Source organism: Tursiops truncatus, chromosome 1, assembly GCF_011762595.2.
Source record: "Tursiops truncatus isolate mTurTru1 chromosome 1, mTurTru1.mat.Y, whole genome shotgun sequence".
NCBI lineage: Eukaryota > Metazoa > Chordata > Mammalia > Artiodactyla > Delphinidae > Tursiops > Tursiops truncatus.
Window position 1 is genome coordinate 64,023,540 of NC_047034.1, and position 24,802 is coordinate 64,048,341.

General features: G+C 47.8%; 1 protein-coding gene and 1 non-coding gene across 2 annotated transcripts in view; one reads left to right on the plus strand and one right to left on the minus strand.

Moving 5' to 3' along the window:
- Positions 1–24,514, plus strand: part of LMX1A (LIM homeobox transcription factor 1 alpha) — a 152,397-nt gene extending 127,883 nt beyond the window's left edge. The window contains exons 5-9 of the mRNA XM_019934234.3: positions 13,569–13,741; positions 16,655–16,732; positions 18,200–18,269; positions 20,211–20,381; positions 22,342–24,514. Of these exons, the coding sequence (XP_019789793.1) occupies positions 13,569–13,741; positions 16,655–16,732; positions 18,200–18,269; positions 20,211–20,381; positions 22,342–22,502 (653 nt within the window). The 3' untranslated portion in view covers positions 22,503–24,514. The remainder of the gene's footprint in view (positions 1–13,568; positions 13,742–16,654; positions 16,733–18,199; positions 18,270–20,210; positions 20,382–22,341) is intronic.
- On the minus strand, positions 7,193–7,322 carry LOC117309962 (small nucleolar RNA SNORA33). The gene has a single exon (XR_004524233.1). It is a non-coding gene; the product is annotated as a small nucleolar RNA SNORA33 (small nucleolar RNA).
- Positions 24,515–24,802: the final 288 nt, after the last annotated feature.

A 24,802-nucleotide genomic window follows, 5' to 3' on the forward strand; every position in this document is an offset into this window, starting at 1 on the left:
AATGCATGAATGATTGAAGTATTAGGCTCCCCCTGTATATTGAAAAATATTTATTCCTTAAAATAAAGAATCTATGAAACTAAGAACTCTTCTTCACTGAGAGGATAAAATTCAGCTTTGCATAAAGAGTTTGATCCATGCACAACTTCTTAGGTGCGCATTCATTCTGTAGAACAAGATGTGTGATATAAAGAGGAGCTATATTAGCTTAGAACCCGATAGCAAGGTTAAGCTGCAGCTGCTGTTACAGCCCATTAGCCACCTACATTTTCCCGAAGCTCAGCTGTATCTGTAATGGTAGGGTATTTCCACATTGCCAAGCTTCCTGATAACCTCTTGCCCCGGCTCTCACTGGCATCAGTAGAGATGAAACAGCTGACTGCAAGGGAAGACTCATTTTAAGACTTGGTCTAGGACACTAAGCTAAATGGACACATCTGATGACATCTGTGTTTTTGTGAGCAGTGCATAGCTTTGAATCATTTGGGTGAGGCAAGCAGAAGGACCGCCCGACCCTTTGCTTCAATCCTGGAAGAGGCGATCCTAAATAGAGGGGAAGAGAGCAACTCCACACGAGGGTGAGGGAGAGCTGAATCATCCCCGAGTCCTTGTAGGGGCTCACTGCTCTCTTACCAGCTTAGGTGTCCCTGGCTTTGGTGTTTAGTGGCCGTGACACTTGACAAAGAGGCAGATCTGACCCCCATGCTTGGTAGGGTACTTCAAGACGACGCATACCAAGGGCTGTCCCTGCTCATGTCAACCTTAAGTCACTGCACACTCAACCCCACCTTTCCTGTGTGTGCACCATTATTATTTTAAAAATTTGTTTTTGTGAGATCGTTTAAGTTTAACTCTCTTAGCAAGTTTCAGTTATAAAATACTGTGTTATTAACTCTAGTCACCATGTTATATGTTAGATCCTCAAACCTTATTCATCTGGAAGTTTCTACCCTTTTACGGGGCTCACCCTATTTCCCCCACTCCCAGCCCCTTGGCAACCACTTTTCTACTCCCTATTTGAATATCTGGTCGTTCTTAATGTTGCCAACTCATGTAACAACTTAAAAGCAAAAATACTTTGAGGGCCAACACTGTCAAGGCCGAAGTAGCTAGTTTGCAACTTCTGGTTTACACTCGCACACCATTATTTTTAAAGAGGGAAACATTTTTAATCATAATTTTATTCTCCCCTAATTATCAAAACTGGCAGGAATTACTCTGAAGATTTGGAGTAATTGAAAAGATTTGAAGGCCTCCGTTAGCTGAAAGTAAGAATGTGTTATGATTACCAGACCTCCCTGTGTATGCGTGCAAGGGTAGGGGTAGGGGTAAGGAGGAATGTTCTAGATCAGTGATTTTCAAAGTGTGATTCCTGGACCAGAAGTATCAGCATCACCTGGGAAATCATTAGAAATGAAAAGTCACAGACTCCATCCCAGACCTACTGAATCAGAGACTCTGGGTGTGGAGCCAGCAGTCTGCGTCTAACCAGCCTTCCAGATGATTCTGAGGTGTGCTCAGATTTGAGAACCAAGTTTAGACTTGAATTCCAGTGGTCTTAGGTTCAGAATAACAGTATTCTTCCTCCCATCCTCATTTCAACAGTAAACTCCATACTTTACAAGTAATGACGGGATTGCAAAGAAGAGTTTTTAGGGTTAGAAATTCAAGGCTGGGGCTTCCCTGGTGGCGCAGTGGTTGAGAATCTGCCTGCTAATGCAGGGGACACAGGTTCGAGCCCTGGTCTGGGAGGATCCCATAGGCCACGGAGCAACTAGGCCCGTAAGCCACAACTACTGAGCCTCCGCGTCTGGAGCCTGTGCTCCGCAACAAGAGAGGCCGTGATAGTGAGAGGCCCGCGCACTGCGATGAAGAGTGGCCCCCGCTTGCCACAACTAGAGAAAGCCCTGGCACAGAAACGAAGACCCAACACAGCAAAAATAAATAAATAAACTCCTACCCCCAACATCTTCTTTAAAAAAAAAAAAAAGAAATTCAAGGCTAACTAATTACACGAAGCATTCGTGATGGTGCTATTAGCAATGATTTCATCAATATCAAAACCATCTTGGGACACACAACTTCACTTACGGGTAATAACCATAACTACTCTGCAAATTGTTGTAATGGAGTTCACTGCACACAGTTATACTCAGTTGATAGTTAATTTAGGGGAAGCTCTTCCTGTGATAAATATTTGTTTTCCTCACTCAATCTGTGTTCTTACCCGTGAAGAATCACGGCTATGGAAATGTCTGTTGAAGCTCTCTCAGTTAGGAAAGACAGCCCAGCTGGAAGGGGCTGAGGGCCTCCCGCCCTAGGGCCCCATCCTTCCCACAGCTGCCCTTGGAGACTGTGCCTTCCGGTCCCCTAAGGAATGGCGGGAGGACAAATTGCATGGTACCTGCCCCACAGCGTTGTCCTCCCTCTGTCCCATTTCCATTTTCTTTTCTTTAGTTTCCTTCCTTCCCCTTTCTATCCTTCGTTATTGTATTTTGGGTTTTTCTTTTTCATGGCTCACTTTCCTGTTCTCCTTGTGGAAGCATAACTGGATGGGTACTGATGAAACTGGGCCATCAGTGGAATCAATGTCAACATGAAAGAGAAATACAGATTGTAGTTTAAGGGAAGTAAATTTCATTCCAGCTGAGCCCCAAGTATGGAAGTAGCTTGTAATTCTATAATAATTTCTGTAACCACTGGAAGTTGGTTGGCATTGACAAATCTGTGAAAAGTGGAAACACAGGGAAGACTCTGCAGCATGCCTGTTAGTGCAGTGCGTCACTTCATTCTGTATTAACTGGACACCAACTACCAAAACTATTAATCTCCTGAGTGTTCAGCGTGGTGTTGTATGTGGAGGATACAAAGATGATTTAGATTTGATCTTTGTTTTCTAGAAGCTTATTCTGGTTATATAGAAGGTACACAAAATTATAATGGTGATAGTTAGCCAGCATTTGTGAAGTTCTTATCATGAGCTTAGTGCCATAAATACTGCACATAAATTGTCTATATCATTATTATAATTATCCTATTGGGTAGGTGCTATTAACCCCATTTGACAGATGGGAAACCAAGACTTAATGCAGAGGCAACTTGGCCCAGACTACTAGCTAATAAGTGATGGAGCAAATGTTGATATTTAAGCCCAAAGCACTGCTCTTAACCACTCTGCTGTAGCGCCTCCGGGAGTACGTCATAACGGAATTTCTATATTAGTCCAGTGCAATTTTTTTTTTCAAAAAATCTTAGCACTTGCAATATTGTTTTTGGCTAAAATAGTTGGAGAATAATGTAAGGCAACATATAAAATTGTCTTCTAATTTGCATATACTTGAGTAATGAAAACAGTGGAGGTAGACAAACACGTGCTCCAGGTGTGTGGAAAGGGAAGAAATTGACATGCGAAGGAGTTGACGGAGGCTTCAGGAGAAGATAGATTTGGATCTTCTTGGTGGTACAGAATTATGGAACCGAAAGAAGCTTCTCCCACTGCCCCCAATCATTCTTTGACACATTGCTCGATTTTATTTTATTAGCATTTAACATTGTTAAAGAATAAATTATGTGTTTCTTTATTCCTTGTCTCTCTTCTCCCGCTAGAGGTAGGAGAGCAGAGGCTGTCTGGACCTTGTTCACTCCTTATCCTGTGTCTAGAAAGGTGCCTGTACGTAGTAGGCACACTCCTGATGTAGTTGTTGAATGACAGGAGTTCCGTATGAGGAGTGTGAGTTTCATAGTCAGTGGAAACATACAGTAAGTTCATGAGCACTCAAGATGCATAATGAAAATAAAAATATTTTAAAATCTTACATTTTTATGCTATTTTACAAAATTTTTTCAAAGTGCTTTTACTTACTATTGAGTTCATAATCCTATCAGGGTAGCTTGGCAGATCTTTATTCCCCTGATTTTACAAATTAGGAAGGTGAGGTTCAGAGAGGTTAGGTCATTTGCTTTAGGTCACACAGCAGGTGAGTGAGTGGTGGACATAAGAACAGAGGTTAGGTGTCTGACTTCACTAGGTGTCTGACTTCACTTTTCCCTTCTCTCTTGAGCCTATCAGCAGTTTGTGGAATGGTCTAGAGTCTGAAGGCACAGACTTGGCTGGGTATTGGCCTCGGCTGCCGTTCCAAACCAGCAGAGGGCCTGCAGAACCAGGACGTCTCCACCAAGGGGGCAGGCATTCAGATCAGCTGTGGTCCTCTGGGCAAATTCTCTCTGTGGTCAAGTCCAAGGTGAATTTGTCCAGGGAGGACTCACTTCTGTGATAACATTTAGAGTGTGAGCCAATTCACCCCAGCTCCGCAGTAACCTAGAGCAGGGGGTCCCCAAGACCCAGGCCGGTCCGGGGCCTGTTAAGAACCAGGCTGCACAGCAGGAGGTGAGCGGGCAAGGAGCCGTCTGCCACTCCCCGTCGCTCATACCGCCTGAACCATCCTGCCCTCCCCCCAACACACTCCCCCCACCCCGCACCCCCGCCCCGTCCGTGCAAAAGTTGTCTTCCACGAAACTGGTCCCTGATGCCAAAAAGGCTGGGGACTGCTGCTGACCTAGAAGATTGTTCGTTTGGGTCTTTTTTACTTTGGAAAGAAAATTAACCCTTTGTCTCCCATCCCAGATCATTTTATCCTCCTGAAGACTAGTGATTAATGCAGCAAAATTGGACTATTCCAAAGAGATATGGTATTGATCCACTTAAGTCAGTTCGTAAATCGGAGCAAACACACTCCAACCTCATTAATATGAACTGAATATAATGTCATGCATGTCACACCCGTGCCTAGTGAACCATCGGGCTGGCGGATTAATGAGCTTTTATTGAGCCTGAGAGCAGAGCCCCGAACGTCTGATTCATCTTGTTCTGAGCTTCCCGGTCTCCTTCTCTGGGGCTGGCCGAATCCAAACGAACCAGTTATGGTTTTTATTTAGTATATGCATCCATGCTTGATTGGAATACAGTGATGTAGGGGTAGAGGTGTCTGCTGATATCTCGATTACCAGGAGTTCCAGTATATGACAAAGCTATGCATAGGTGCTTTGAGCATGTACACCTCTGCTTATCAGTTGGGGTTGCACGTGGCCACGTTTTCCTTAGGAAGGGGAGGAGAAAGAGACGGAAAAACTCAGAGAGGAAAAGATGCAGAGTGTGTGTGTCTGTGTAGAAGGGGGGAGGGAGTGAGGCAGGGTAGATGCCAGCACAAATCCTTTTTGAATGCGAAAAGACCCCAAACTGATGCAAATTCACAGTAATTCCACCAGTCAGTACCAATACTGTCTCTTTTCCCTACAAACCTCCCAGGCACAAGGTTTCCCTTTCAGGAGCACCAGCCAGCAGAGAAAAGCAAAAGGAGAGGGGTCCAGGCTGTGGCAGGCGCCAGCACTCCCAGAGTGGAGACCCAGCTCCCCTCGAGGGGCTGCCTGGATGTCGGAGCTGGATGCCCTTGCTCTGACCTGCCTTCCCCTCCCTCTGCCTGGCCCAGGAGTCTCCATCCACAGTGGGCATCGCTGAACAAAGGTGTCTTTCTTGGGACCCTTTACCCACAGCCTGACTCAGGAGAGCAGCTCGGCTTCTGTCTGCCCTGCTCTTGAAATGCCTAGCGCCCTGTCCCTGAGTGGGGTCGCAGTGGCAGGGGGTGCCTGGGGAGGGTGGGTAGGAGTGGGGGGAACCTGGATTTAAACTAAGCTCTGTCCCTTTTGGACTGAAAAGAATGGCTTTTCCAGCAGGAGCTCAAGAGTGTGAGTGGATGATCCGTACCCCTCAGAAAGCCTTCCCTTTTCTTTCCTCACTCTTTAATAACAGTGATGCTGCCTGCCGTTGGGCCTCACCTGATGTTCTGCAAGTCACAGGTATCCTTGGATCTTCAGATCCAGCAACCCCAGAGGCAGCTTAGGCGGGAGAGGGGAAGTGGGAGTGGAAGATGGAGCATCCCAGCTGTGTGCCCTTGGGCAAACATCACCCACGTCCGTGGGGCCTGGTTGACTCATCTCTCATCTGTAGGAAAAAAAAAAGGTGGGGGGTTGGATAATAACACATTTCCTGCCTCCTACTGTTCGAATGGAAACAATGAAATAATGCAATTGTAAAGTGAAGAAGCCCAGTCAACTATTAGCTAAGGGAAAGGGCTTTTTATTTCATCTTGTAGATGAAGAAATTGAGTCTCAGAAATGTGAGGAATTTCATTTAGGGGTATACAGCTTAGTAGCAAAATTAGAACTAGGGTCCAAGTCTCGTATTTCATGGCTAAAGTTACTTTCCGCCACTCCATATGTTCTTTGGATATAAAGAGTGATCTTTTCGTGGTCTTTGGCAACCTAGTATCTAGATTGCCTCCACTCTTGGGCTGGGACGTGCACAGGTGACTGTCATTTGCTTATGCCTGGTTTGCTGGTTAAAAAGCCTGTTTCTCTGCTCCCTGTAAGAGTGTCTCAGGCCTGGGCTTGGAAGCAGACAAGCTTTGCGTGAAACCTGGCCATCCCACCTAGGCCCTGTGTGTTGGGGGAGGTTCCTGAAACTCTCTGAGACTGTGTTTATTCCTTAGGTAGGAGAGGAGTTCCGCCAGTGCCTGCCATGCTGTGTTGCCACAGAGATGAGATGAAATGTTTACCCTGGACACGGGGCCTGGCACACAGCTGGTGGTTGGGATGTGGGCATTTGCTTCTTCTTTTTCAGGGCCCTTGTCTAGCGCTGAGACCTGAGAGACTCCCTCACCCCAGTCTGCAAAGTGGACCTGGTGGCCTGGTGGTGTCACCCACACATGGACACAGCAGTCTAGCAGCTGGTGTCTGTGCTTTCCCGGTCCATGGTGCCCTGCGCTCTGGGTCCACAATTTTCCTGTGTAGCTCCAGACACAGAACTCCCCCCGTGTCTCACCATTGCTAACAACATCGGCTCTGGAACATCAGGACCCCTGGAGTAAGCTCCACGTGGCCTCTCCACCCTGCATTTCTTCTCCCCTCAGAAGTGCACCCTCTGCCAGGGCCTTGAGGTCTCCCTCATGCCCATTCTCTCCCCTTTTCTCCAGTTCAAGGCTGAGCCATTCTCAGAACCCCTGCCCTCTCCCCTCTGCTTTTCCAGATCCACGCCTCCCTCCTCCCTTGCATTTAGGCTCCTGCCTTTACTAGCTCCTCTGGCACTTTGACACCTCTCTTTCCTATATGCCTACTTTTTTTTTTTTTTTTTTTTTTGTCTTGTAGCCATTTTCAGGGACCTTAAAGACTTCAGTGTCTTTAAGGCTCGTAACACGGCTTTCCTATTGCCAGCATTTTCTAAATTTCTGCAGAAACACATTCAGGTAAGCAGATTCATTGGCTGGCTTTATGCCTACATTTTTAAATTGAAGTATAGTTGATTTACAATGTTGTGTTAGTTTCAGGTGTATAGCAAAGTGATTCAGTGTTTTATATATATATATACTTCTACAGATTCATTTCCATTGTAGGTTATTACAGGATATTGAATATATAGTTCTTTGTGCCATATAGGAAGACCTTGTTGTTTATCTCTTTTATATGTAGTAGTGCGTATCTGCTAATCCCTAACTCCTAATTTATCCCTACCCCCCTTTCCCTGTCTATATATACCGTGCCTAAAGAGCATAACCAAATACTATTTTATATTTATTGTTTCACACGTGCTAACTCTAACACAGTTTTCTGTTCCTTGAGAGCAAGGGGTCATCTCAGATCTCACTCATCCCCTTGCGATGCAGTGCAGGGTGCTGAGTACCTAATGACATGCAAGGTACTATTGGATGTACCTCATCTATTGGATGAGCCTCGCTTCCCGGGTCAAGGTCTTGCTCCCATGTCGTTAGAAGTTCTCTCTGGACCTAAAACGCCCTCTCTGCCCTTTCCTGCCTGGCAACTTCTGTTCATTGTCATTCACTTTCACCTCGAGTGACACCTGTACTGTGTCACCTTCCCAGTTCCCTCCTCCAAGTCCTCTAAGCAGAGCTATTATTTTGGCATTGTAGCCTTCTCCCCTATTAATCTGGGATCTGTGAGAACAGAGGGCAAGTCTTAATCATCTCTGTAGCCCAGAACTGTCCTTGTTCAGTGCGTGATACACGAGCCCACGATGAATGCTTACTGAACGGATGACTACGCGAACAAGGTGCAAGGCAAATCTTTTCCGGGAACTTGATTGGGTCTGAGTTGAGACCTCCTTGAAGAACTCTGTGTGAGGCAGTCTCAAAACAGTAGCTGCAGGGACTTTGCTATTCTAGGCAACTTTACCTACTGCCTCTTGAATGTGAAATGCTGCCTTGCATCCAGTTATGCTCCCGGAGAATGGAATTCTGATCCATTCAGTGCAGGGCAGCGACTGAAATAGTTTCCTACATATTCTGTCTTCATAAATTCCTCCCTTACTTCTTTCCCTCCCCCCTCAACCCACCGCAAGTCCCAGACCCTTCCTTTTACTCCCCCGGCCTGAAGGACATTTATGAGGCCCATCACGTGGGAAGCATGTGAGGCCTGTTCCTGCCTCTCCCTTTCCTAGCACGAGGGTCTCTGGCCCTCCTCCTTCACCGTCGCCTCCTGGGCCAAGCTCTGATATCTCTTGCCCTGTTTATGAGCTGTTGGGATTTTTCCAACAACCTGAAATGAATCTGTGAGGCCCCACAGGTAGTACAGCCTGTCTCGGGGCCATAAACCATGGCTGGGTCTTTCATCTGCCATTGCTTATGTCATAAATGAGTGGGGGGACCAGGCAAGCGGGAAGCAACAGCCCCTGAGCCATTCCAGATTTTTTTTTTACAAGAGATGGGAAAGAAAGGCCCTGAGAAACATGTTCCAACTTTGTGCCAAGCAAATTCATTTCACCCTGGTAGGCTGTGCGTGGAGACTTAATCTCTGGACTTCCCCTCTAGGAGTCAGATTTATGCTGCGTTTGTGTCTAAATGGCCTCCAGGGATGCTGACATTTGTTGCTGGAGACAGCAAGTGGTGTTCCTTTCATCTCCGCTGAGGGGTGTCAGCTTAAATTATGAGGGATCGCTCTGGCCTGCATCTGGGTGTGGGAGCCTCTGGCAATGCCGAGGGGCTGCCCCTCCTTCCGCTTCCGAGATGTCTCTGCTGTTGGAAGGTTTTTCTGCATCTCCTGCTCTCCAGTACTCCTGCTGGCCCTGGGAGAAATCTCCTGGCTCGTTTAGAACTTTCCTTTCTCTTGGACAAATCAGTAAGTGTATATTTCAGGCACTGCCTGCTTTCATGGAGAAGTTGGCATCAGAGTCAGGCAGCCCTGCCCCTGGCGAACGAGGAGATGGGAGCCTCCCTGAACAGTCTGGAAGTTCCCCGAGGGAGTCAGAGGGCACTGCTATGCTCGTAATATTTACGACCCGGCAGACCGAAGCTGGGTGACGGTTAGCGATGGTCTGCATTCCCCTTGGCAGCCGGGTTGTGACATCTGTCTGCACTTTGGGAAATGCCCAAAGGCCTTCCATTCCTCTATCTTCAGAGTTTCTCTTGCTTAGATCTGCCAGGACACCTGAAATTCCATAGTGGTGACTGTTTGGTTGGAGGCATTCCATGTCTAGGTGTTATTGACTGTGGGAGAGGACACTTCAGACCCTGCTAATCCCTGACTCAGTGTAGCAGATGAGCAGTGCTTCCTGCCCCAGAGTCAGAGCGTGAAAGCCTGGAACACAGGATACGTAAGTTTTGATGGAGGACGGGTCAGGAGAGGTCTAGGGCAGGGGCCAGCAAACTATGGTATGCAGGCCAAATCCGGCCTGGTGCCTGCTTGTGAAATAGAGTTTTACTGGAGCCCAGCCATGCCTATTCGTCCTGCCTGCGGCTGCTTTCGTGCTACAGTGGCAGAGTTGAGTGGTTGCACTAGAGGCCATAAGGCCTGCAAAGAGTGAAATATTTTACTCTCTGGCCTTTTACAAAACAAGTTTGTAGATGCCTGGTCTAGAGCATCTAGTGCTTCTTGGAAGGCAAAATGGGGCCCTGAGCAGACAGAAGAGAGAGAGATTGAACAGCAAAAAGGAGGAATCAGAAGAAGAAAATGCACCCCAAAAAACGATAGAAACACTCCAGAGACAAATCTTAATCTCGTCCTCCCTCTGCTCCCACTTCCGCCCCTCCCTCTTCTTCTGAAAACAGATGTTTTTGTCTCTTCTCACAGGGATGTAGAGAGAATGAATGAGCAGTCGCCTGTGATGCTCTTTACATCCTCCCAAGATGGGCACCAAGGGCTGCCCTAGGAGATGGCTCTTTCCCCCACTGGTCCTTTCTGCTGTTCTAGGATGGGATAGCAGGTCTTGGGGAATGTGCATGTATCTTAGGCTGGGGTAAGTCCAGAGACAGTACGAAGACATCAGGGACCTCAGCCATCCACTTCTAGGGCTCCGACCAAACTTCAGCAATCGCGTCTTCCTTCTGGAACCAGCCCCCCGACTACCACCCCCCCTTCTTTCCCACAAGCACTCACACATACACTTTCTATAAAACCAACGCTTAGTGTGAGCTAGGGTCATATCTGCAAAGAGAGAGGAATGAACGCTTGTAGTGTAAAACCTTAACTCCAACCCCCATCAATGTGCAACTGTTAATAACAGAAAACATGGGTCTCAGATTAAGATCCCTTCTTTTGAAATGATGATGATGATGATGATTTAATAAACATCTATCTCACTCTAGACAGCGCTGAACCCTTTCCATGCATCATCTGATGTAATTCCAACAACACTGTTACTTTCTCCGATGAGAAAACTGAGTCTTGGGGATTTGTTCAGAATCACACATCATAACCGGCAAGGCCAGAATTGAAACCCGAGTTAGTACGGCTCCAGAGCCCATGCTGTGGACACTGTGCCATCTTGCTTTCCTGAATGTCGTCAACATATATGAGCCATCACCATGGAATCCACATTATTTTAGATTTTGCATTTTCATTAGTTACATCACCCTAGTCATCAATATACATTTGCATCAAGCTATGTGACTGTAAAAGAATCAGACTGACCCCGTGAGATGTTTGCAGATACCATTTCAAGGACAAAACTGGTATAAGACAAGTGGTTTCTGAAGATGATACAATTGCACTTTTTTTTTTTTGCGGTACGTGGGCCTCTCACTGTTGTGGCCTCTCCCGTTGCGGAGCACAGGCTCCGGACGCGCAGGCTCAGTGGCCATGGCTCACGGGCCCAGTCGCTCCGCGGCATGTGGGATCTTCCCGGACCGGGGCACGAACCCGCGTCCCCTGCATCGGCAGGTGGACTCTCAACCACTGCGCCACCAGGGAAGCCCACAATTGCATTTTAAAGTAAATTCTGTGCTTTGGACTTCTCACTTATTTGTTCTAGACTCAGTTCCTTGTAATCACCTGCCTTGCAGGAGATCTACACAATCCTTGGCGTGGGGTGTCAGCCACGTTTCCTCAGAAATATTACTGAAGGCATCACCAGTACCAGAGGAGCATCCTTTTGACCCCAAAGAATCCACCAACAGAGAGAATTACTGACGTCACTAAAGACTGGGCTGTGGGGGTGGGGGGTTCTCTGAGCAGCATGAGGTAGGGCCCAGCAAGGATGAATCTGCATAGTCAATGGCCTCCTTTTTTCTACCTTTCTTCTCTTGTGGGGGCTTCTTAGTTCCCTAAGGCTTTTAGTTCTTACATGCTTATTTTTTCCTTGCCATTCTGAAAACCTCCTTCTAGAAAGATCCTAAATACCCTTCAATCCTGAGGTCTGACTGAGATCAGCTTACTGAATCCCCCCCACTCCCATCAAGGAAAGAGCAGCCTAAGAATTGAAGATGCCAGAGTGGCCACTCCTTGTCAGGAGGATTCTTCTTTAATCTCTTCTTCATTCATCTTGTGGGTTTTTTTGTCTGTACTCTCAAGGGGAGTGAGGCAGAGGGGAAAAGACATCCTTCCCACAACATCTAATAAGAGCCTCCTCTGTGCCTCTGTGTTAGTTGCTTTGCACACAGCAGCACTACTCCTATGCCACCCCCTGGTGGGTATTCTTGTCTCCAGTGCGGGCTCAGTGCAGGACGTCCCTTGCACAGGGCTGTACTTAAAACAAGGGATAGAGCTGGATGGAGACCTAGGTCTGCCTATGTCAGACCCTGTTCAATTATATTGCAAGGCTTGTGCCCTCAAGGAACTCAGAGGTTCGTCTTCCTTCACGTTCAAATTGTATGCCTAAAAGTTCATAGAGGAAAGAATCTTAGCCATTGTTTTTTCAGATAAAACAAGGTTTTTTGTCTCTGGTAGAGCCAAAAATTAGAACTCAACTAAAGTCTAAACTAAAACATTATATGCAAAGAGCATCTTTCCAGAGGAGGGTGGGATGAAGAATTTTTTTTTTTTTTTTTTTTTTTTTGCGGTACGCGGGCCTCTCACTGCTGTGGCCTCTCCCGTTGCGGAGCACAGGCTCCGGACGCGCAGGCCCAGCGGCCATGGCTCACGGGCCCAGCCGCTCCGCGGCATGTGGGATCCTCCCGGACCGGGGCCCGAACCTGTGTCCCCTGCATCGGCAGGCTGACTCTCAACCACTGCGCCACCAGGGAAGCCCATCTTGGATTTCTTGAAGTGTCCAGAAGGGGATCAGAAGCAGGGGACTGGAGCTGGGGAAGCTCTCGGGACAAAGGTTTTTACTGGAGGAAAGAGGGCAGCTGAGCTCTGTAAAGACCCAGAGAGAAATGAGGGTCTCATTAGGGTAATGTGGGCACACAACTGCCTATGGCTTTTAATGCTGAAAGTAGTAAGGAGTCTCTCTCACATGGGTATTTCCCAGATCCTAGAAGCACCTTCTTAGGAGTGTGAAGTCTGTGGGATACAAGAGGTAGCCTGGGAAAGAATGTCATATATACTGAAGGCTTTATTTCCTTCAAGTTACTGCTTGTATTGATCACTGCTTATAGAGTTGAAATAATTCACGTAAATATAGATAAATACAGTCACTTTAATAGAGAGTTATTTATTTTATAGACAGGCAGTTTTGACTAACTGTCTGTGTTATCTGTACCTGCACGTAGTCTAATGTTGGTCTTCTGTGGCCTTTTAAACAGTATTGTTTTCTACATCCTGGCAGTGGCTAGAATTTCAGACATAGTATCTAGGAAGTTATATATAACTTATCCAGGTCTAGAGTTGAAAAATGACATTTAAGAAATATTAACCACCAACACTTACTGGGCATTTATTATATGCTAAGCAGCCTTCTGAGTGCCTTCTTGATAAACTCATTTAATCCTCACAACAACCCCAATGAAGTAGGTACTCCTATATCTCAATTTTGCAGATAAGGAAATTGAGCCACAGAGAGTTAAGTCACTTGCCCAAGGTCACACAACTAGTAAACGTGGAGCTAGGAGAGCCTCCCGAGAGAAAATCCTGAGCTGTGATGGTGGACTTCCTGGTTCCTGTCTCCACGTTTTAGAAGTTTTTCCTTAGCCCTTCCTGGGGGCTTTGGGATCAGTATCACACAGGGTGTTGCATTCATGTCTTAAGTCATACTTGGAACGTGGACCCAAGTGTCTTGTTATGGAATAACAGACAACTCCAGGAAGTGGCCTTAAGGGACTCAACACGTTATTTTCTGCTTCTTTCAGGCAAAAGTGATGATGAAGAAAGTCTTTGCAAGTCAGCCCATGGGGCAGGGAAAGGAGCCACTGAGGATGGCAAGGACCATAAGCGCCCTAAACGTCCCAGAACCATCTTGACAACCCAACAGAGGAGAGCATTCAAGGCCTCGTTTGAAGTATCCTCCAAGCCGTGCAGGAAGGTATGGTTGCGGGGAGGGGGGAAGAAGGGAGGAAAGGGGACGAGGCTCCTCTTCTCTGTGTGCACCCTGGACTCCTCTGGGGTGTCACTGTGCGCCTGGGGGTCAGGGTGGGAGATGCTGTTCAGACAGAGTCTGGGCATGTGGCCTTGAGCCCGGTTGGAGACTCCAGGGATCACTGCAGCTGTGGCCGGGGTCATGGTGGAATCTCCCTGTGCTTTGGGGTATGCATACCCACTCCAACTGGCTACTTGCTCATACCTTTCATTTCATGGAGAGCAATGGGGAGAATAACAATAAGAGGTTCCAGTTGGGATATAGATCGAAATGTTACAACACAGTAAAAATACAGTGGCTTGTAGCATGTATTCTTTTTCGGTCCAGTTTGTTCTGCTTGAGGTGGTGATTTTGACATTCATCCGTGTTGTGGTTCATCCATTTTTGTTGTTGCATAGTATTCCGTGGATGTACCATGGGCTGTTTGACCGTTCACCTGTTGATGGGCATGTGAGTTGTTTCCAGCTCGGGGCTGTTACAGATAGGGCTGCTGTGAACAGTTATGTAAAAAAATAATAATAATACAGTGACTTAATGAGATAGGAGTGTATGTCTTTCTTACATCACAGTCCAGAGATAAGCAATCCAAGACTGGCCGAGAAGCTCTGTTATCCATCCCATGGGTCCAAGGGGCTGCTCCAGGTGTCACCATTTTTTCCAGCCACCATGGTGGAGAAGGAGAAAGTCAGGGCAAGCAGCTGCCCTTTTAGGGACATACCCTGGGATTTTTTGCATCACTTTCACTCATGTGTGTTGGCTAGGGTTTAATCCTGAGGTTGTACCTCTTGCAAGGGGACTTGGGAAATGAGTCTATCTGGGTGTCCGTGTGCCTTGTTAAAACTTGGGGATAACATTGCTAAGAGGAGGAAGGAGAGAATGGATATTGGAGACAATTAGTAGTCTCTGCCACAAATAGCTGTGTCCGCTTATTAAGTACCCACCATTTATGGACTCCCTGCCGTATGCTGGGTACTGTCTTTTATGCAATAAAAATAAGAAAAGAAAGCTTTCTTGACATGGAAATTGAATTGAAATTCATAGAAGAAAGACATTTTAAATTTCTTAGCATCCGTCCCTAGCATCCCATCCCTTAGCACGCCCCCCTCTCTGTATGAATGGGCTTTTGCTGCAATAACAAACAAAATCTTAGCGGCTCCCGGCAAACATTTATTTCCTGCCCCTGGGCTGTGGGTTGGCTGTGACCCAGCTGGGCTCAGGTTCAGGCCTGCCCCACCGGTCTCTCATTAAAGAGTCCAGGGCAGTGGCCACCTGGGGCACACGGGTCTCATGACGACGGCAGAAAGCAAGAGGCCAAGTCACAGTGGGCAGTCCCACTGAATGGCTCTCCTTGAATATCACCAACTTCACATCCACTTACATTCCATGGGCCAAAGCAAGTCATGTGGCTAAGCCACTGTGAGTACAGGGGGAGGCGTACACCCCTCCATGGAGGAGGGGCGGGAAGGAACGATAATACAGTCTCCCACCACTTCTGCCTTTTGAAAAAAGTTCTCCCACCTGCAGAAGACTTCCTTTCCCTGCCCTCACCGCCCTCTAAGCTCTGGGAGAAGAGCTGGTAGAAAGTGGCAACAGCTCCAAGGTAGACCTGCGCAAGGACCAGTTCCCACTTCCTCGTTGGTTTACTTGTTCTACATGTACTGGACTCCTAGCCTCTGTATGGCCTGTGCCCAGTGCTTGTTCCCGGGCAGCGTCTAGGCCACCAGAGGGGAGGAGATGCGTACACTGGAACACTGGGGAGAACGCTCTGAGGACCAGAACAGAGGGGCAGCCAGGAGCTGCCGGAAGAGAAAGGCCGCCTCTGTCTGGGGGGTCAGGCAAGGCTTTGTGGAACAGGTGGGTTTTGAGCTGGGCCTCTGAAGGGTGGATAGGGTTTCAGCAGGTGGACGTGGGCCCCTGGGCATACTGCTGTTTCAGTTGGCGTTGCAGAAGGATGTGCCTGTAAAATCTTCTCTAATTATCCTGCTTCTAAGCCTCACCCCCAGCGGCATGATAAAGATGAGCACTTCCCAAGGCCTCCAGCTTGCTCGACTTCTGTGTTGATTCAAGGAGCTCCTACCATCTCATCTCCTCAGAATCTAACCAAGAGGGGGCGGTGTCTCTCAGGACCACTCTTGGGAAATCTGTGCTTCTTCCCCCTTCCCTTCTAGCCACTCTGCCAGCCCCTCACCAAATGCCTGTATAGAGGGCAGATGTTGAAACACGAGTCTTCATAATAGGGACCCTGATGGTCCTGTCTCTTCACAGTCCCAGGACATGTCCCCGCATCAGCACTGTCTCTCTTGCTCTGTCGGATCCCAGATGGCTCTTGACTTACTTCCTTCGGGCAAGGCTCACAGTGAATATGAATATTCATGAAACACCCAAAGAGACCTAAAGCTATGAGAGACAAAACCAAAAATTTAAGTCAGTGAATGTAGACAGGAGAAGAGAGCAAGAGAGAACCATTTGTTTTTGCAAAGTCGTTTTCACCCTCAGTTCTCCTTAAGTAGGTTAATGCATATGCCTGGCATACAGCTAAAAACACAGCAATAGATTTTGCTAATATCTAAGAACAAACTGAAGGCCTAGTTTCCAGAGGAAGAGAAACCCAGGAACACCTCTTGGAATGCACATCAAAATTAATGCTTATTCTTCTCTTCATTTACCTGGGTAAGGACCTTCTGTCCGCCTGAAGGAGAGCAATGTTCTTGTGTTTGGGATTTCGCTGAACACTGAACACTCGCCAGCTCCTACGGAAGATGCAGCCTGTTGGCCTCCCCGTGCACCACGTAGGGAACGTTCTGCTTTCTACTCTGAGGTGCCAATGTTTCTATATTTCTAACGTTCCATTTTTTCAAGGTGAGGGAGACTCTGGCTGCAGAGACAGGGCTGAGCGTCCGTGTCGTTCAGGTGTGGTTCCAGAACCAGAGAGCTAAGGTAATCTGCTTCTTACTTCTGTCTCTGTGGGGCCGGTTTCCTGAAACAATAGTAGGACATTGTTTTTGCCAGCAGGTTTTCTAACCCCAACTCATTGGATAGAATAGTTCTCTTGATTCAGAAATTTTGTGCTCAGCAGTCATTTCAGCTATAGCAGCCCTGCAGAAGGGGGAGAGACGGGGCAGTTGTTTTAGTGAGATGGCCTTTATTTTCCTCGTGGCTGTGACTGTGAATCTGGACAGCCATCTGCATGAAGAAATGCCTTTCTGTGTCTTTTGGTAAAAGCAGGTTCTTTAATTCCCATTCATTTAACACAGATACCAGAGTTCCTTTGAAGCTTCAGAGGGAAACCTACATAGCACCCCCATGATAGGTCTAAGACAACATTATGGCGCATGGAATGGACGCCCTGACTCACCTTTCCCAGTGCCCCACCCTTCCCTGATATAGGCCCAAACCATCCTATTGTCTGCTGGATCCTACCAAGGTCTGCATCCCCCTGCCGTGGTCTTTTACTTATTTTAGACCTTTACTTATTTATTCTCCTACCTGTGTACATGCATGAGTTAGTGGCCCAGTTCTCTACAGCCCTGATCTTTAGTGGGTGAAATGATTGGTTAAGATATCATTTCCCTCACTGAATTCCTCACACCAGGGCTGCTGGTGTGTAGTCCATGGTCCTTTCTATGAGAGGATTTCATGGTTCAGTAGGTTTGAGAGGACCTATAGCCTATGGATTCATAAGCAGAGAGCATATTTGAAGGTCTGAGAAATCTCACAGTAAAGAATTTAAAAAAAAAAACAACAACACTAGATTTAAAAAAATCTAGTGTTCCCTACACACACACACACACACACACACACACACACACACACACACACACACACACACACACACACTCTCTCACTCAAAATGTATGCTAATGTCTCATGGAACCCTAATGTTCCAATGTTTGAGAAACATTGGGTTACATTGTTCCTTCTGGGAAGTCTGTGTGTTAACAGGGTGCTTTGGGAGTCAAGCTCCTTACCTAGAGGCGTGCATCTCCTGGTAGGAGTCTCTGCCACAAGGACCAGCAGATAGGGGACTAGGGGGACCAGCCTCATCCCAAATCATACCCTGTCAGCAGACCCTTGCTGCACATCTAAGCTGGGCTGAAGACCCTGCATCCCCTCACATAAAACTGTCACAACATAAGCACTGAGAGGAAATCCCCCTTCCTGCTAAGACCAGCCACACTGTTGCTTCCCAGCCAGCTGTCTTTCCACGGCTGCAGTGTAAAAAGCCCTCAGCCACCGTGCATCGGGCGGGCTCCAGGCGCTGTTCCTGAAGTGTGGCTCCTTTCCTGAGTAAAAGCAGGGGAAGGGGTCCCTCTGCTTTACCCACGAGCCATTTTCCCCTGGCCTAGCCGCAGGAACCTGCTGCAGGCCCCCTGACTTCTAATCCTGTGGTCCTCCCCTCATCAGATGAAGAAGCTGGCCCGGCGGCAGCAGCAGCAACAGCAAGATCAACAGAACACCCAGAGGCTGAGCTCCGGTAAGCTGGAGCCTCTCCCGGCCAGGCCTCTCCTGCCAGGCGCCTCCAACCACCCAGCTCTCGGAGTGACATTTCTGAGCTCCGTGAAGCCCAGTCCACACCTGCTTGGGAGATGGGACCTTCCAGGGAGGACCAAACCATCAGAACTGTGAGAGGGTTCTGCAGGTCCAGAACTGCGGATTGGAGGTGGCCCTACCCTCATGCAAAGCCCCTTTGCCCGGGCCCTGCTGCAGTGTCAGGGCACTGTGTCAGGCCTACCTACAGGGTCAGAGACATGCCCAGTTTCTCATCCCACGTGGCCCTCCTCCTTCCAGGCAACCACGGTCCTAGACCAATGAGAGATGGAACTGGGGCTGGAACCTGTCTCTCTGATTCTGAGTTCCGCTCGGCCACGCTGCCTTAACTCACACTTACCTCCATTTGTTGTTGTTGTTTTTAATAGGGGTGGTGTGGGGACTGGGGAGGGTGTGAAGAGGGACAGGTTGTGGGACCCTTCAAGGAAGTTAAGAGAAAAAAAGCAAGAATAACTATATTAGAACAATGTCATTCTTAAAGGGATATGCGCTGCCCCCTCCCCATCTCAGCTGTCCAGCAGCGTTTCCTGAGTGGTCTCTTTGTACCCTAGAGCAAGGATTCTCACCCTTTAACATGCACCTAAATCACCTGGTATTTGGTAATGTGTAGATTCTGATTCTTAAGGTCTTGGTGGGCCCAGAGAGTCTGTGTGTTTAACAAGCTCTCATTGCTGCCAGCCTTGGACCACACTTGGAAGGCCGTGGAATGTGACATTGGTTGTCTGACCTCTAAACAGAGCCCCTTGTCCTTGCACGGACCTCACCTGTGCTTGATACCTGGGCTAGGCTCCAACGAGAATTTGACTCTTGCAGTCAAGAGTTCTTTTTGCTTTTGACCTTCTAGGCCTGACAGTATCTTAATGGCAAGATAGATGCTCTGGGAGAGAAGTGAAGCAAGGGCATGGGCCCTGGGGCGGGGTGGAGCCGCGAGCTGGTCAGAAGACCTGAATCTGCCCCAGTTCCACCTCCCAGTGCTGTTTGGAGATCTGGGACCTGTCTTTCTGTCTCTTTGCACCTCAGGCTCACATCCCTAGGGTAGGGTAATGGGGCCTGCTAGTCCTATCACACAGCACTGTGCACCTCAGAGAGGGTCACAGGTGTCAGAGGGCTTTAGGAAGAGCCATGGAAGTTGACTCCATGTAGGTCAACACGCTCAAAGGGAGGAGAACTCATCAAGGCATTATGAGAACACAGACTCCTAGTGCTTGGAACTTTGAAGAATTCTATGGGCAACTCCTAGGGTAGACTTAAGAAGGTGGCAGATCGAGTCCCTGAGAGTTAATGGCACTGTGTTCAGAGAACCACAGCAGGATGTGGAGGCAGGAACAGAGTCCTCCTTTTCTGATAAAATTCTGTACACGAGTGTAGCGCGTTGTCATTCCAAAGCACATACACACGATCTCATGGAGTCTTTGTATCAGCTACACGAGGTCCGCTGGGCCGGTGTCGTGAACCCCACTTGACGGACGGACTCCTAGTGGGGTAATGCTGGAAGGCTCTTTAGATGCATCCACTCCATTGGCTGCCAAGCCTGTGTGTAGCATCAAACGCCTTCGTTTTAGTGATGGAGTTCAAGGAAGCTCTCCAAGTACAACACCCGCCATGCCTGTCCTTCAAGGCAATCCCTGATGGCCCTTGGTAGGGCACAGACTGGGAGCCACTGATGTCACCTCAACCCTTCCGTTCTATAAATGAGGAAACCAAGGTCCAGGAAGTAGAATGATGTAGCCATGGTCACACAACTTGTGTGGTCACAAGCCAGTGGGGCATGTGAAGTTCAGAGCTTGTTCTGTGGCCCTCCCTCCCTCCCAGCGTGTGATGCTGGGCTGCACGTGGAGAATCATCTGTCTTCTTCTTTGTCCCACAGCTCAGACAAATGGTGGTGGGAGCACTGGGATGGAAGGGATCATGAACCCCTACACCGCTCTGCCCACCCCACAGCAGCTCCTGGCCATCGAGCAGAGCGTCTACAGCTCAGATCCCTTCCGACAGGGTCTCACCCCACCCCAGATGCCTGGAGACCACATGCACCCCTATGGTAAGAGGGACTCAAGCCATGCAGGGACCTCACACAACTTGCTCGCGTGAGTTTTTCATCCCCTCCCAGACACCTCTACACAGTTCCTAGATGCTCATTAAAGTTCCAAAGCAGAAGGAGTGTCCCACAAAATACTGCTAGAATCACCCAACTGATGGCTCCAGAAGAAAGACCAGCACACGTACACATTAGTCACGCTTCCATTTATTCTCCTTTTCAAAGCTTCTTTTTTTTTCCCGAAGCTTCTTATTTGTTAGTTTGAATAGGAGGTTGGGTTTTCATTGTAGACCTGTTGGTTGGGATTGAACTTCCCAAGTCTTTCATTTCATGCCAGGTACCACACTTACATGTTCATAAGCATTATCAGCAGTGTTATAGGCAGAGGCCTTAATTATGCGAACTCTCACGTAAGAAAAAAATATATTGAAAAGCACAGAAAACAGATGTTTGAATTGGACTCTCCTATTATAGATACTAGTAGGTGTACTAATGTAATTCCTGAAACATAAACTGACTTGTGAAGTGAAAAATATCTCCTCCCGGTCTCACCCCAGCCAAAACAGAGCTGCTTTAAACACAGGGAATGGGGACAGCTGAGACTCCCCCATTTTCCCAGTTTGCTGCTTAAGCTGATGTACAGAAGCTGGGGCCTGGGCACCCTGATGGGATGGGCAAGCTCTGGAGTGGAAGGCTGAAGTTCAATCTCAGTGCCAAACATAGGCCACTGCATTTTTATACAGAAAAGGTAAGTGGCCTATGTAATACATTCATCTGTACTGTGAAATCTGCAATTGTTAACCCTGATAGCTAAAAATAATGTTTTATTCCGCAAGCCTTCAAAACATTAGTATCAGAGATATATGCCTCAGTGCACAGATTATCAACTTCTTTTTTGCCTTCATTAAAAAAAATTATCTATAATGTTAAAATCAGCCCTATCTTCCCATGTGATGCATTCAGCAAACACTTATCAAGATCCAGCCATGTGCAGGAACGTCATTGACCAACCTCATTCATTCATACACACATAGATATATGTATATGCATGCTCCAGTGACCGCCATTCTCTTTGCTCCCTTAGAAGACTCAGGTAAGGTCTGTACCTGTCTTCACCACTATGCAAAATCAGGGCAAATGACTTTTTGGGTTTTTTTGCAAATTCTTACATTTTCAGAGTCCTGGGGGTCTTGTTACATAAAGGACTCCTGTGATGAATCCTTCAGTAAAATGAATAAGTAAAGCCACATGACCATTTTTATAAACTGCAGTTTTCATCTTTCCCGTTTACTTGAAGTAGAGGTGAAACATACATCCTCAAGGTTCCGGTCACAGTGGTCCCCCAGCTGTTGCTCAGTTTGCCCTCCTGTTTTTTTTTTTTTTTTTTTGGTCAAAGATGTAAATCAGTTGAGTCTGGGCACCTAACCTCCCTGTCCTTTGCAGTACAAATCTGGGGAAACAGCCGGCACTCAGTATACTTGTGCTATCTGAAAGGACAGGTGTTATCACCGGAGATTTCGTGTGCATCACTCTCAGAGCTGATGTTTGTTTTCTTACCATCCCTCCTTCAAGAACCAGTTTTGTGGCCAAAGTCCTCCAGAAGCCCTTGCCCCTGTCTCTCCAGCCTGTGGTGCTCTGTCTTGCCCACTTCCCACCCTCACTGTCTAGACATTCTGACATTTGCTTATGCTGCACTCAGTTTAGCACTTTGTTATATCCTAGTTCATATTATTTTCGGTTGTAGACGTGAGCCCCCCTAAGGAGATCTTTTGTGGACAGGGATTATGCCCGCTCCTACTCTTCTGTGTAGCTCTACCCTCCCCCACCCCCTCCCCAGCACCCAGTAGAAAGCGCCCCCTGGGGGACGTGCTCAGACCACGCTGGCTGAATTCCGCTGCATTTCCCAGCACTGAATGCGTCCCTCCTTCCAGACCCTCATGCCAGTGTTTCCTCTCCATTTCAGGTGCTGAGCCCCTTTTCCACGACCTGGACAGTGATGACACCTCTCTCAGTAACCTGGGTGACTGCTTCCTAGCAACCTCAGAAGCCGGGCCCCTGCAGTCCAGAGTGGGAAACCCCATTGACCACCTGTATTCCATGCAGAATTCTTACTTCACCTCTTGAGTTCACCCCTCGAGTTCTCCGGCTAGGCTCCCATTCTGGAACAACCGCGTTACATGAGGGGTCAGCTGGCTTTAGGATGGGGAGGCAGGGAAGAGGTGGGTTGGGGAGGGAGTTTTGTCCGGGATGCTGTTGTATAATGATATGGTGTAGCTCGGCATTTCCAAAGACTGAATACATTACGGATTGCATAGTTTAATGTTTCTAATAAGAGTCTTAGTGTTAGGTATGAAGATGTGTTTATCGTTAAGGACAGGGATTTTAAATATAGGCATTTTCATGCAAACTAGATACCTAGAGACCCCTAACAACTTCCCGCCATTTTTGGGGAAGCTCTTTTCAAGAGGTGCATATGTCTACCCATCCACACACCCACAGACAGACAGACAGACAGGTAGATAGATGTGTGCGTGAGTGTGTAACCTTTCATACTTTATCCCTAATTATAACAGACACCAACTGTACAGCAAAAAGTAACTTTATTTTCAGTGTGAACTATATTTAAGGAAATGCTTGATGCACTTAAGTTATAAAATGAGATAATTTACTTTTATAAACTTTATTTTGAGTTTGAAGAGACTTGTAGGCAGGGCAGAGAGCGCTGCTCCACCGAGGCCCCGTAGCTTTGAGTGCTTGAGTTCATTCTGTTTTCAGAGAGTGTCACTGAGGTCTGGAGAGCAACTCTGTGTGGTTGACAGTATTCACTGGTGGATTCTGGACTTGCGCTGTTTGAGGTGGAATCACTGGGCTTGGGTGGGACAGAACAGTCCCTGATCATGTCCTTAGAAAATGTAAAGCCTAGATTCTTCGGCTTTCTTTGAAATTCAGACATGTGGCTGATGGGCAGTGCTGGGAAAGTCACTTCTGCTCTTGAACTTCACCATCTGCAAGTGTGAGACGAGGCTGATAGTATGTACCTACCTCACTGGGGACGCTGAGGCTTCATTCAACCCCAGGACACGTGAGCAGGGCTGAGACTAATATCTGATATTTGCTTAAAATACAACCAGACCAGCCACTTGGCAAAGGAGGATACCTGGGGCTGCAGAGCAGGAACCTGAGGGCAACTCTGCCTGCCACGGTCCCTTCTGCAAAGCCTGCACTGCAGATACCAGCTCAGGGCAGCTTGGGGGGATGCCAGAGGCCTTCGATGGGAAGGAGGCTGTAACGGATGGGTTGGACAGGGCATCATCATGTTCTAGACCAGGGGCTGGCAAACCACAGCCCGCAGGCCTGTGTTTTATGGCCTGCCTCCTAAGAAGAGTTTTTACATTTTTAAAGGGTTGTAAAAAGCAAAGAGGAGAAGAATATGCAACAGACTGTATTGGACCAGAAAGCCTGAAATAGTTCCTATCTGTCCTGTCTGGCTCTTTTCATAAGAAGTTTGCTGACTCCTTTTCCAGACGCTCTGTTTGCTAACAACCTCTTGGAGTTCGCAGAGGCGGAGGGGGTCCAGTTGGAAAGACAGGGTTCCTCCTTCCGGCTCACTTTCCGGGCCGCCGAACACAGAAGACCCAGTTGCCATTGTACACAGGGACAGTTCCACACCCTGTCCTCCAATTGTGGTGCTAGGATGGGCTACTTCTGTGATAGGAGGCTTCCTGAGAAACCAGAATGAGTTGATGGGGAAGACGGAGGACTCCTCCAAGAGAGGCTGGGACAGGTTTGGCCTCACTCCTAGAGATGTCACCAGTCATCAGAGCTTCGGACACAGCTACTTGTCTCCACCACTCTCTGCACGGCCAGAGGGAACACGCCCCCTTATGGTAGAGTCGATGTTGTATGATTTTTGTGCTCTTTTTTATAATTTATGCAAACCACCCAGAAACCCAAACCAGTCTGTTGAGTGAAAATCATGCAGATGCTATATGGCTCCGCAGGCTTCCATGGTGAGAGGATCAGTTGGAGAAAAGTAGCAGATATTTTGTGAGGGAAAATGAATAGAGATCCTTATTCCACTCCTTAATGGCTTACCAAGGTGAAATTAAAAACCTCTTACAAATGAGCTGGTGTTTATTCAGGGGCAGGGGTGATGGGCTGGGGGCTGGGGGACCAGGATGTTTTGTCAACAGCGGGGGAAGCTTTGCATGAAGGGAAAGCGTGACTAAGTGACGACAGCAAAACAGAAGGAGAAAGCGGCTTTTACCCTCCTGCCAAGATGGACTCAGAGACCTCACTCTTTACAGACACCCCTCCAGAAGGAGGCACTGGCAACACTCCACCCTCACCAGCAAGTTCACTCAAGGCAGAGCAGCTGTGGTTCGCATTGTGGGAGCATTTACTTGGAAATCAGAGCAGAGTCA